Source organism: Vigna unguiculata, chromosome 2 (genome assembly GCF_037176805.1).
Source record: "Vigna unguiculata cultivar grain cowpea cultivar isolate G323 ecotype 2 chromosome 2, ASM3717680v1, whole genome shotgun sequence".
Lineage (NCBI taxonomy): Eukaryota > Viridiplantae > Streptophyta > Magnoliopsida > Fabales > Fabaceae > Vigna > Vigna unguiculata.
Genome location: NC_140793.1, coordinates 25,491,543 through 25,506,107, shown reverse-complemented (window position 1 = coordinate 25,506,107; position 14,565 = coordinate 25,491,543). Strand labels below are relative to the sequence as shown.

At 29.8% G+C, this 14,565-nt stretch overlaps 1 protein-coding gene across 4 annotated transcripts; it reads right to left on the bottom strand.

Moving 5' to 3' along the window:
• Positions 1-323: 323 nt before the first annotated feature.
• On the bottom strand, positions 324-4,831 carry CCB4 (cofactor assembly of complex C). 4 transcript variants are annotated; one of them, XM_028053268.2, is made up of 7 exons: positions 4,437-4,831; positions 4,211-4,310; positions 4,059-4,132; positions 3,538-3,722; positions 3,348-3,418; positions 1,016-1,099; positions 324-699 (listed from the first exon to the last, which is right to left on the bottom strand). In XM_028053268.2, exons 1-7 carry the CDS (start codon positions 4,751-4,753, stop codon positions 616-618), a joined length of 915 nt encoding a protein of 304 aa, XP_027909069.2. In that variant the 5' UTR covers positions 4,754-4,831; the 3' UTR covers positions 324-615. The 4 variants fall into 4 exon arrangements, 3 of the variants coding, with proteins under 3 accessions (XP_027909069.2, XP_027909075.2, XP_085526046.1); XM_028053274.2 differs by having other exon boundaries at positions 574-729; XR_014993011.1 differs by having other exon boundaries at positions 644-699; positions 1,016-1,095.
• Between the last annotated feature and the right edge of the window lie 9,734 nt (positions 4,832-14,565).

The following is a 14,565-nucleotide window of genomic DNA, read 5'->3' as shown; positions in this document are numbered from 1 at the left end:
GATATATTAAATTTAGAATGCCTGTACAGTACTTAGTACATTCAATTTGCTCCCTTGGCGCCCTTTATATAAATTTCACCCTCAAAAAAAGTGGGGTTTGGTTTGCTGTAGTTTGGGGGACCTATTATTGTACATCAAGCTTCATTGCAATAATTTTTGCCCTCTATTTTTCTAGCCGTAAGTCGTAACCAATCAAACTTGTCCCAACAGAAGTTTCAGTAATGATAAACTGCAAGTCAATGTTAAATTTTTTATTCTCTACGACTGTAAGCTATGAATAGAAAATCAGCAGCTAACAAAATGGAAAAAGGTCTTCTACTTAATTGTGGTAAAGCCAAACCAGAATTAATTATATATCTCTGAGGGAAGGACATGGGAGACTGGCGTTGAATGTTTGCAAATGAAAATATCAGAAATGCGCTTATTATACAATTAGTTACCAACTTTCAACTAGTCTGACTAATAATCTGAACACTGCCTTGAAAAATGGATAACATATACATGCGATCAATATGAGCCTCTTATCCTAAAAAACTCGGCAAAAGGTCGAGGATTTATTTCCATTAAAATCGAGTAAAAACATGCACGAGAGGCCACCTCGCAAGTCTTTGAAACTTAACCTTGGGAAGCCAGAGGGTGATGTTTCACATATTTTGCAAGGGTAGAATCCAGCTTCTCTCCAATATAAGTGATCCATGCCTGTAATCATTTGAATATTATGCCACTAACCTACATACGTGCATCTCACTGAGTTTAAAGAATAAGAAACAATATGCAGGACCTACTAACCTACAAACGTGCATCTCACTGAGTCTAAGGAATACGAAACAATATGCAGGACCTACAAATGTGCTTGTACTACTGTCTAGTGTCATGTCTGTACTGAAATTCGAAACCTTAAATAGGGTTGAAATGATATTTCGGAAAAACAGGATGCCAACCTAATTTCACATGCCACAGGATCCGATCCTTTCGATAAATTTGGGCATCACATGAAAAAAAGGTTGAAATGTACCTGATCAGAAGCAGTGTAACCTCGTATCGTGTCACCACCGATAATTGCAATTCCTTTATCTCCAAGTGGCTGTAAAATTACTGCCTAACAAAATACTAATAATCGTATGAGTAACTTTAGTTATTAGATAGTAGATATTAACGAAATCAACAAGTCATTGATAACAAAGGAGGTCAGTGGTGTAGCCCCAAGAATACCAGTCTCCCCCTGGAAAAACAGGGGCAAGCAGAAGACCTATATAAACACAAAAATGTTTATAAATAGAGTTTTATCAAGGTTTGAAAAAAGGGGATCATATGCTTCACCTTAACTGACTTGAACATAACATTATATGATCTTTCATATGCATGCCAGTCAGAATTTGGGCTGCGAAAAAGTATACTGATAGAACACCTATTGATTAAGCAATCAAATATACGCTGAACATAAAAATGACACGGAGTATAGCCACAGACAGATAAAAGTCTCTTACAAGGTTATCCTTTGTCCACAAACTGCACGTAGCAAAACCCTCTCCCCTTGTTACACATCTTACTATAATATATACCCTGATACCTACTTCCATCAGTTATGTTCTATGGAAAACATGTCAAGGCTCTTTCTAATTCTAATATAGAACAATTAATGCAATACGACTTATTCTCTGTATTCTAGTGATATATTACTGCTCCTAACATCTACCGGTAGCTGCACGAGTTTTTATCTCACATGTATCATATAGACATGACTGCTTTATTTCATATTTACCTTGTGTGTTTTCCCTTCTCTCATTAAATTTGTTTTTAGATGAATTCTTATACTTGATTAACTTTTTAATAGATGATTTTGAATATAATCTTGATGGTCAATTTAAATAATTTATAATCATGTTCAATGAGAGTATATATATATATATATATACATATATATATATATATATATATATATATATATATATATGGTCAAATATGTTGTTGGTCCATTAACTTAGTGAAAATTGAAATTAGTCTCTCTTCAAAACTTTAGACTAATTTAATTTTTTATCTTTAGAAATACGTGAATTTTGTTTTTTTAACCAAATTTTATTAAATTTATTTGACATTTCAAATGCGTGTCTAAGCTAACGTTAAAGTAAAAATGTGTCAAATCAACATTTGAAACGTTAAATAAGCTTAACAAAATTTGGTTAAAAAAACTAAATTTACACATTTCTAAAATTGAAAGACTAAATTTGATCAAAATTAGATTAATTTCAATTGTTACTTAAAGTTAAAAGACCAAAAACATATTTAACCTTATATATATATATATATATATATATATATATATATATATATATATATATATATATATATATATATATTGCCATAACCCCTATTTTGGAGACTATAGGTGCCGCACTACCGTTGTGTCCGGCTTCCGTGCTTCATAACTGGAACCTTGTATGTCTTTGTTTTACGCAGCCAATAAACTATAATGACCATTTTTGCATCTACCATTTTATCAAGTTGATTGAATAATATTGCAGGAAGTATATGCTTAATAGGAGCTGGTTCCAAAGTGGCAGTCAAACAGTAATGAAATTACTTAAACCTAAACAATGCAGACAATGTCTATGCACGTGATGAGCTTTTGGCCATAAATTCACACAAACATAACAAGAATCCTGAGTGTTTTATTTTCTACTGTACATTATGTGACACAACAATAAGAAATGAATAACAAAGTCAGAAATAAAGCCAAAATATGCCAATAAGTACTCTTATTTTTGGAAATAAGGTAGAGCAATGCCTTTGGTAGTTTCGTTCACCATAAAGCTTGGAACACCACTATTTTCAACGCATTTCTATATGAAATGCCATTAACGGGTTAGATAAAACTATGGAAAAGGACCAATTTGTTAGACACATAATAGATGATCGAAGTAAAATAACTAAAAGTTAATGGATCAAACTGAAGAAAAAGAATTAAATTAAAGGACTAAAAGTACTGATTTTGTCAATTGTGTTATATGTTGAAATCAAAACTACCACATTCAGATTAAAATATGCAGCTTCTATTCAAGGGTCTTACTCCAAAAACTCGAGTACACCAGTTGCCAAGAACTATTAAAAGTCATTCAAGCTATCGACTCCGAGAATTAATTGGACATACAGCTAGGTTTCAAGATTCTCAGTTATACCCATTATACTAACACACCCCATGTTTCGCTCTTTCTAGACAAAAGCTTGTGCTTCAACATGATTTTTGAAAGACATACCAGGGCAACTAGTTGGAGCACACAGTAATATTGAATAAAATAGACACGTCGCATTATTTAACTGGACAAGTTTAATACATACAAACACAATACCTGAGTATTTAAAGGTAGAAATGGCAGCTCAGATTTTCCAGGATAAAGAGATAAATTTGCCAAGTAACTCTCTGAACATGTGAAAAAAAAAACAAGATTCAATGAATACCAGGGCACATCTTCACTTAATGAAAAGTACCGTATTTGAGTAGCAACGACTGTGATAGTTAACATATAGTTCAAAACTTACGAGCACCAGATTTCATAACTCCCTGGTATACTGATCCTTGCATCAATTTATTGGCATCCACACTTACAGCCTCACCATTCCCAGAAGAAGAATCTGCAGCAAAACCTATTTGGAGTACACAACTTCTCTCATAAACAACAACAAGCGAACGACAACAAGTGGCATCTGACAGAGATTCCCACACCCTGAGAACAGATTATTATACATACTATCAATAAACAGGAGGAAAAAGTATTAAAGCAGCACCTTCCGTTATCACTATGATTTTTTCTTCCATTAAATTTTTTAAAAAAATGTCAGATTGTATTAACATCTATTTTTTACTGACAGCTCCTGATCAAACCTAAGCCAAGGATCCGGTTTCCCTGCGGTACTATTTTACACATTCACAAAGTTAACCGACTGGAACAATTGGATAAGAATTGTACAGCTAATATGTAAAGCTCGCGATATATTTGTTGAATTCTTATGAATTAAAAAATAATTTACACGACCGAAATTAGCAACTCGAATGAACCTACCAAAGCAACTCATTAAACGCAACTTCAGGAAGTGTAGTGCAAAATCTCTTGCATTCAACTCCTCGAGGATTTACCTGGACAAAGAATCCAGCCAATTATAAACACGTTTGAAATGAAAAAAAATGCGATGCAAAGAGGAGAATGAAGCTCACCACATTTATAGACTTAGGCCTTATCGAAAGCCAAACGAGGCCAGTCAAAATATTGGTAACGGCCAATCCCAAAGTCAACAGGTCAGCTCTGGACTGCGAACTGCAAATGCAATCACTCGTTACAACCAAACTGATTTTGAAAACAACAAGTTCAAACAAGGCCTAATAATAACAAGCCTCGATCTAGGAGTTCTAATTAAGCTAAGAATAGAAAGAAGAGATGTACCTGCCGGCGTCGGCGACTGGGGCGATGCCGGAGAGGGCGCGGTTGAGGAGGACGGCGAAGAGGGAAGCCGAGCCGACATAGATTGGGAGGGTGCGGACGACGTCGTCGTTTTGGGAAACCCAATCGGCGAGGAAATCGAGTTTTGGTGTGGGGCCTCTGTAACTGGAAGCGGAAAAGGAAGATGATAAAGGAGAAGGAGAATGAGACGAAAGAGTGAAGCGCGGTTGAAATAAGGTATTTGAATTGGAAGTGTTAAAGGGAACGCGAGTGTGCAATCGAGGAGTGAGAGTGGGAGTGAGAACAGTTCCCGCTTCCATCAAAGTTTGTTAATGGATGACGTGGACTTTCTCAAGATGAGGGAGACGAGGAACTGGGATAGATTTTTAGATGCTTGATGTCATGTTATGTTACTATGCTATTTTGAAGGTAATATAAACAATTTTTATCAAAAGTTGTTCATACACAAAAAAAATTTTTTTTGCATGATTTAATAATCAAATATAACATATTTGAACTATATCACGTTAAGCAGAACAAATCCTCATGGCTTAATAGAAAATTATAATTAATTTAAATTTTACGAGCGAAAAACATTAACTTTGTGAGAACTCAAATTTTCAGCCCCTTAATCTCTCTTCTCTCTGCCACCCACACTACATAACTGCTTTACACTTCACTTGCACCCTTCTCCCTCTTCTCTTCCTCTGTCTTCTCTCTGCCAAAAAAAAAAAATTCTAAATCACTTTTCCTCTGTTGCAGAATCCAAACCTGAGACCAGTTCAGGATCTTCCCTCTTAGTTACAATTCCTTCTTTTCCTCCATGTAAGTTACTCCCAACCTTTACATTCCTCTTTAAATTCGAAATTTGTAGAGCCCCTTTCCTACTGAGTTAATTTGGGAACCATTCTCACACTTTGAACCTGCATTTCCAGCTCACTAGGTGGTACAACTGATGTGCTCTTGGGTGGGAGGATTCTAGCTATATATATATATATATATATATATATATATATATATATATATATATATATATATATATATATATATATATATATATATATATATATATATATATATATATATATATATATATATATATATATATATATATAGGTAAGGGAAGCTAACCTCTCTTCTTAAATTGTATAGAAAATACGTGGATGAGCTTGAATTACGTGTTTGATTGATGAATAAGTGTTTGAATTGCATGTTTTGGTGAATAATTGGTTTGTGCTTGAGGAAAACTGATCCACTGCATGTGGGAACAGGTTCGTGACCTGGTATTTTCGCCTAGGCAAGTGACGCTCGCCTGAGCGAAAACACCAGGAGATGCACCTTTGTTCCTGCGTGAAGTCTCGCCTAGACGAGCTGGAGTCGCCTGAGCGAGAGACGATCTCGTCTAGGCGAACCAGCCTAGCCTGAGCGAGAGTTCGCCCAGGTTTTCTTTTTGCCACTGTTAGTGTCTCGCCTAGGCGAGATTGGCTCGCTTGAGTGAGATGACCTCTCGCCTAGGCTAGACTTTTTAGCCTGAGCAAGAGCTACTACAGTAATGGTGTTCTAATTCTGTTTTCATTAGTGAAAATGCATGTTTTAATGTATCCTTGTGCAATTTAGACCCTGTATGGTTGAAATGCTACCATTGATGTATTATATGATTAAATTGGGTGAATATAAATTATAAGAAGTTGAGGTTGAAATAGAATTTCAAGGGAAATTCAAGTGGAATTGTAGTGTGTGTAAGGATGTGAGGAATCTGTAATGGTTGGTATCCTGAAACTCCAATAATCATTCAAGCTCAGATAGAGCAGAATGGACTATGTCGTGAGGAGTAGCAGGAGGTCCTCGTCGTTGGACTTGACCCAGTTCTAGACGTGAAGTGGACTTACCCTGAAAACGGTCGGGTGAATACTCCATGTGTCCATACTCTACAGAGTCTGGGAACCGTTGCAGGTGCAAGCCACCAAGAGCTCCAACGTCGCTTACACAATCCGGATATCGAGTCTAGAACTTATGATTGAATTACATGCTATGATTGATATTTCTAATTGTGAAGTGTATCGGTGTTTCTCATTTCAATTAGCTTACCCTTCTTGTTGTGTTTGTCTGCTTTTGCATATTATCCTTTTGCAATGATCACCTATGGTGGGTGTGAGCAGAGCAGAAACCAGATGAAGATACCCCCTCCTGAGTAGGAGTTGGAGCCTTGCAGGGATTGTCCACTGTAGTTATAGGTTACTGTTGTACGTTTTGGGGTTTATGTAGTTTAGTATCTTTTCCACGTACTCTCACCTTGTATATATATAGATGTGGCTTTTTGGAGGACTGTACTAGATTCACATACTATGTGTGTATGACTGTTATTCTTACTATCTGCTATGTTTGATCAGGATATAATGTTTTATTTGATAGTGTGAAAAACTATTAAATGGGATGTTACAGACTTCATAATATAAGTGGTCAATAATTTATGACTAAAAAGGGAAAAACATCAAATGAATTTTAATATATAAATAATAATTTAAATTTGTTCAAAAATATAGAATACGTTTAAATAATTACCAAAGTATGTGCCACAAGGAAAAGATAATAATAAAAATATCTTGTACCTAGAGATGGCAAACAAACCCGTCCCCGTGGGTATTGTCCGAACCCGTCCCCGTTTTGACGGGGAATCCCCGCATTGACTGGGTATGGGTATGGGTATGGGGAATCCCCGATTTTTTCAATTGGGTATGGGGATGGGGATGGGGATGAATATATCCCCGCCATAATACCCGTCCCCGCCATATCCTCATCCTCATTTAAATTATTAAAATATTTACAATTAATTAAGTAACCCTATATATATATATATATATATATATATATATATATATAGGGTTACTTAATTAATTGTAAATATTTTAATAATTTAAATGAGGATGCTTTTTATTTTTTATTTCTTCTAAATATTTGGTTTGTCATGAAACTCATTTCGCATCTCCAATATATTTTTTATTTTATCACAACATTTATGTAATTATGTTAAAATGATGTATGTCAATTAAAAAAAATTTATGTCTAACATTTGAATATTTCTATTATTTTTTAATATTTTTTTATTGTATATTTTCCTTTCACATGAGAATATTTAATACTTTCAATTTAAGTGTTTAATAGCATAAACAATTCATTTACTAGGTAATATAAAAAAAAATTCTTTACTTATTATTATTAATTTTTGTTTCATTTGAAGAACTCTTTTGTTTCGCTAAAATAATTTTTGTTATTTCTCAACCATTGAGTATATATGTTGATATTTGAAAAGTTTTCTTAGATCTCTAAGATGTTTTTCGTCTTATCATACCCTTAATTATACATTTGTTTTTCTTTGTGCAGTTCCTTCCAATAATCTCCAAATTATTTATAAGACACACATTTGTTAATTTTTTAATATTTTTATTTTTGTTTATTTTCATCATATAGAATACTATTTCGATACATTTTATCTAATTATTTTTTATTTTCTAACTCATTACAATCATACTTTAATATTTTCAATATAATTGTATAAATAATTTTTATTTACTACAATATAAAAATTTAATGTACTTGTCATGAATATTTTTTTATCACCATCCAACATATATTGGAGTTTAAAAAATACCAGATCTATGATAAAATTTTATTATGTTTATTATTTGTTTGTCATTTTTTTATCAAACATTGAGTATATATGTTGATATTTGAAAAGTTTTCTTAGATCTCTAAGATATTTTTCATCTTATCATATCTTTAATTATATATTTGTTTTCATTTGTGTGATTCCTTCCAATACTCTCCAAATTGTTTATAAGACACACATTTGTTAATTTTTTTATATTTTTATTTTTTGTTTATTTTCATCATGTAGAATACTATTAAATTTTATCTAATTATTTTTTATTTTCTAACTCATTACAATCATACTTTAATTTTTTTCACTATAATTGTATAAATAATTTTTATTTACTACAATATAAAAATTTAATGTAATTGTCATGAATATTATTTTACCACCATCCAACATATATTGTGGTTTAAAAGATACAAGATTTATGTTAAAATTTTATTATTATATTTATTATTTGTTCTTTGCGTTATTTTAATCAAGTGATGTATTATAACTTTTATTAGTGTATAAAAAATAGATTCATTATAATTTAAAAAATTGAAGTAAACAAACATTTAAAATATATTTTAATTTAAATATTTTTTTCCTTTTATATTTTTTTAAAAATATTTTTAAAATTTATCAACTAGGTTTCATTAATGTTTGCAAATTTAATAAATGTTTTGGTTCTCATTAAATTTTATTTGGTATTCTAATATAAAATGTAAGCAATTATAATTTATTTCAAAGTATTTGATATCGAAAAAATAACCATACTCTTAATATTGAATATTTGATAATATTATGTTTCCTTTACCATAATTTTTTATTATTTTATAAAAATTAATTAAAATTAATATTAAAGTAGTAAGAAAACGGGTACGGGTATGGGTATAAGATTATACCCGTTACCCGGTGGGGATGGAGATGAGATAAAAGTTTGATACCCATTGGGTTTGGGTATGGGGATGGGGATGAACTTTTTTTACGGAGATGGGTATGGGATAGTGAAACCCGTCCCCGCCCCGCCCCGTTGCCATCCCTACTTGTACCTATGAATTGAAATTAATCTGGGTTGAATTCTGAAAGTTAGTTAGATTGTGGATTTTGGGCTGGAAAATTGCTTTTTGCATCCCCAAAAATTTCTTCGCAGCCATTGGACCGCTACGGTTGAGAAAGAAGATCGGAGAAAAAGTAAAAAAATTCATTCCAGAAAGATTTTTCTGAAAAATATTTAATGTATTTCGAAAATATTTTTCCAAAATACAATTCATGTAGGAGTATAATATGTGTTTTGGAAAATTTGTTCCAAAAATATATTCCGGAAATAGGTTCCAGAAAATTGTCTTCCAGAATTTGTGCAATGTGTTCTCGAAATTTTATTTCAAAAATCTTGTTTCCGAAAATTTTATTTTGAAATTTCTATTTAGGAAAATTTCGTTTCAAATTTTTTATTTCAGAAATTCCAAAATTCTGTTTGGGGAGTAGGAAGTCACTTTTACAAAAGGTAAAACGATCATTTTCTAAAATTGATAGATGTAGAAAGTAATTGATAGGGTGCATGAAGCAATTGGGTTGTAACTTGTAAGGTTCCCAATCTGGAATAAAAGAGAAAAATAGGGCTCAACCCATAAATAACAGTACTGATTTCTTTTTTCATCCCACATTTTTCTCTTACACTCATAGAAATATAAAAGATTTCACTTTACCTTTAAAAATGACTTTAGGATAGCAATAGGAACAATTTGGTCTTTTAAAGACACTATAAGGGTGCAAAAAGAAATCATCATAAAAATGTTACCTCCACCCTCTGGAAGCTACTGAATTTAAAACAAAATAAAATAAAAAATGAAAAATAGAGTGGGTTTCATCACTATATATTTTTTATTTGTTTATGGTATTTTAATTATTGGAGAATAGGAGATGTCACCACCATGCATAGTCTCACTTGCTAATTATTTCCATTTCACTTGAAACATTGATTCTTTTTAGATAGAATTATTGACTTGTCCATGTTAGGTTATGTTTGTTGCATTTTTTAAGTTTTTTTTTTTTTTATTTTTATTTTCAAATCATATTGAGAAATATCATGTTGGGTGGATATGTTTGGAACATTCGTAGACATACTCAAAATCTATTTTAATTTAAAAATCTAAAACTTTAAGATAATAGAATTATAAATTTTAAATATTTATTTCCTTTGCGGCCTATCACATGTAACATTTTTTTTTTATATATTTTCTTTGACGTGTGAATTATTCTGTATGATATGAATTGAAATCCAATTCAATTCCATTGGCTGTGCGTGAGTTGGATTGATTTAGGTTAAAGGAATAAAAAAATTTAAATTCTCTACCTAATCCATTGCTTAGATCAAAAGATTGAGTAAAATAAAACCCAATGCAACTACAAAATATAAATAAAAAAACTAACAGAGTTCAACACATGTTTTCCACCAATTCATCAATCGCTTTTATAATTTTTGCACATTGTATGGTATTTTTTTTTTTTTTACTTAAGACTAACCATTTGTAAAAATAATTAAGTACATTAAAATTAAAAAACAAATTTCAATTTTACGTCGGATAAAACCGTATTTGATTATTAAAAACATTATATTATCAATTTAGTTAAATTCTATAAAAATACAGCAAATTATTTTTAATGAATTTTGAAATATGTGAATGAGCGAGACTGAAACGCTTAATATTATATTATGTTCTAAAATGAAGCTGGTGGTGATTGTATTGGTAAGAGTCTTATTGGCTTTGTTTTGTGATGTTACAGTAAAGAAAAATGATAATGATAATAATGAAAGCTAGTGGAACTTTAAGATAACATTGATAGCCACCCTTATAGAGCATGCAGGTGAACCATAAAAACATTTTTCGGCGACCACAGATTTGTACGTGGTCTTGAAACAGTTTAACAATATAGATCAATAATGATACTTATGAATAATATCCCTAGATAAATTTTTTTATAAATAAAAAATAAATATAGTAAATAGATATTTCGGATGATATGTTAGGGTAATATTTATATTTATTTGTTAATGAGACGATTCGGGTATTATAATATTTATATTCATGCGTATTTGTATTTATTATACATTTTATTTAGATTAAAAAAATTAAAATATTGACATTTTGATTTTTATGTTATTTTTTATCAATTGGTTTTAAAATATATATTTTTTTTTGTAAACGGTCATTCAACACACTATCTAAATGAGTTTTTTGAACTTTGTTTAAAATTTATCAATATTATATATTATATTTTATTTAAATTTATGGTTAAAATATGTTGTTAAATATTTTTTTTTAAATACTTGAGGGTACCTGTAAATATTTGTAAATATTACAAAAATATGCGGATATTCGCATAATGAATACCCACACAAATATAGAGACGAACACAAACGGATATTTATTCAACAGATACGAATGAGCTACTATTTATATTCTATCTGCTCCGTTGATATCCCTTACTGTGTCAACTGTGTGTTATTTTTTTTTTTCTCTTTTAAATTATAGTTCTTATCAAATATCTAAGATATTTCTTATTTTAACTTTAAAAGATGTTGGTGGTTACAGCAAGATAATTATCCTATATGGTAAATATAATATAATCTATATATTACTTTATATGTTTTAAAAATTATGATATTTTTATTTATTTTAACAAAGTTCTAATTAAGTTATTAAACTTTGAATAAGTGCGACAACAGTTATAATTTTGAAAATACTAATGCAAGCACTCTAACAACATTTTCAGCTAAAAAAAAAAGTAAAGTGTATATATTCAAATGTCATTATCTCATGTGGATTGGGTAAAAACATTTGTAGAAAAACAAAATATCTTCTTATTATTTTTTATGATATTATTGAAAGTTTCACATCGAATAAAGATAATACATTTTTATAATGAGTGGACTATAAACCTCATCTTATAAATCAATTTTATAAAATTAAATTAGATTTAAACTTTATTTTTAACTTAATATCAAAATCATTGTTTAAAAAAAAAAAATCCTATCCTAACTGGTTTGTAAAACCTTAACTTGATATCAGAATGAATTATAAATTTTGTGAATTTCTGTATATATAATTCGTTTAAACAAAAAAAAAAAACAGACAAAAGGAAGTGGTGGGATGGGATGAAACAATAGTACTAACGATTGTGATCTTTCCGTTTTTGTTTTTTTAGAAGAAAAACTTTTCTATCATTAAGAAAAAGATAGTTAACAACTTTGTAAGAAGAAAACAAGGATGAAAAAAAATGTGGGATCTACAGTTTTTAAAATCCATAAACAGATGATTTAAAAATTTTGGTTAATATTAAATTTTATTACATGAATTATCTCGTAAAAACTGAACTATAACAAGAAATGAATATAGCCAATGGTTAAAAAAGAAAAAAAACAAGCCACGTTTAACTTATTTTATCCAAGTGAAAAGCTTTTGAAAAGTTTAGCATGTTACTCAAAGATATTTTCAAACTGATTTATATTTTGTTTTTCTGTATACAAAAAGATAACCTTAATCATCAATAAATAATAAATACTATAAATTTAATTTCTAATAACTCTCTCTTCTATTTGAAGAAGACGAGGGTACAACATAGTATTGTCCACCATGACTCTTCCTATGAAATTTTTTCTCACTTTTCAAACCTACTTGTGATGCAAAATATGCACACATTAATTGTAACGAAAGTTAAGGTCACGTTAGACAATGAAGCCATGTGCTTATGAATGAACAATGATATAGTTATTGACAATTTAATCATATAATCAGATATATATCATTATAATATATAGTTTTCAAAATATTCATTTTCAGAAGGGGAACTGAAAGCAATATTAAAATATTAAAATTCATGTCCACAGACATTTCATTTATCGTATAAGATGATTACGTGTGCAGAATATTATGCACATATATATTCATGGCTTCCTACGCTAAACAAAAAAATGTAACCTAACAGAACTTCTGCAATAATTGTGGAGAACCACTTCTTCTTTCTTTTTTTTTTTTGGAATGATTTTTTATTTAAAACCATACCTGAAAAAGTCTTCATAACATTTAAGGCTTACTCTATTATATATCATTGTATATAAATGATAAATTAAATTGAAAGCAAATCAAATGAGAAAAGTCTTCATAACATTTAAGGCTTACTCTATTATAAATTTAAATATTTTTAATTAAAAAAATATATTTTAATAAGTATTTAAAATTTTAACATTTTTAAGTAAATGCATATTATTTGATTTCATTTTCGGTTGAGGTAACTTTGTTATTTAGAGTTGTCATTGCTTACATTTTTGTATAAGAAAAGTAAAAAACAATATAACAAAGTTTTAAGTTAGTTGTAAATTGAAGTATTTTGAATTCAATTTTTATTAAAAAAATTCTTTCATTAATTATTAAAAATATTATATTTTTTTTATCGAGTTCTTCATCCATTGGAGTGACCACCATTTCGTTTTATTGTCTCAAACATGACATAAAAAATTTAGGCAATAAAAAAAATTCTGAAAATTTAATTATCAATACGAAATTTATGATAAATTCAAAATTTAATTATATTTTTTGTTAGATGTAAGGTAATAACTATGTAAGTGTTTGGTAGTAAAATCAGATAACAGTTACTCAATTAGAAAATAGATAAATATTTTTTTGGATATTTAGTAAATATTTTTAATAAAAACGTGTATTAATGAAAATTTCAAATGTAATTTTTAATTTACACAATTTACACAATTCAATGAAAAAAAATTAATAATCAAAATAATTGTATTTATTTATTTTATGGTGGAGTAGTTGCAGAGTTTTTATATTTGTTTTTGGTTGGTAAGATGGGTTCTCATAACTAAAGCCAGAAGCAAGTAAACATTTCTTGAATGAGGGTAATGCATTCCGTCTTAAACTATTAAAAGCTAATTAAGACAAAAAGGAGCAAAAAAGTAAACTGGATTATGAATAAAACCTGCAAAACTTCTAGTTAGACATTTGAAACAGTAATTAATTAATGGAAATGACTTGTTCTAAAGATCTGGCTGCCACTTTAATAAAACAGCGATTCCACTGTTAAGGGTTCAATCATTGATTTAAATACGAGTAGTTATAGTAAATAACATCAATTATTTCGTGATAGAGATTAAATAGGTTGGATCACGATTAAATTCTAATGTTTAAATTGTAATATCTTTGTTTCGGTTTCGAAGTTCAAACAGACGAAAATAAAGAACAAATTACCTTTTTAGCTCTTACACAGGTAGATATGTGTTCTTCCTCCTTTTATGGAGTTTAGTAGTTCTGGTTCCAAACAAAAGGTCCCCCATCTCTTTCTCTTTTCTCTTTTGTACAGGCCTTTTACCTACCTGATTTGTAGGTAAACGTGTTAGTGTGACAAAATATCAGTAACTAATTCCTATTTCTCCGTTGGATATTAAATTCCTTTCTTTTAGAAACGAACTAATCACCTCGACCC

Excerpts from the sequence above, each read along its gene's own strand:
- CCB4 (XM_028053268.2), bottom strand. The coding sequence starts at position 4,753 with ATGGAAGCGGGAACTGTTCTCACTCCCACTCTCACTCCTCGATTGCAC. Across the intron at positions 4,133-4,210 it reads GGCCTAAGTCTATAAATGTG|GTAAATCCTCGAGGAGTTGA; the intron begins GTGAGCTTCATT and ends TTCTTTGTCCAG. Across the intron at positions 700-1,015 it reads GTTACACTGCTTCTGATCAG|GCATGGATCACTTATATTGG; the intron begins GTACATTTCAAC and ends AAATGATTACAG.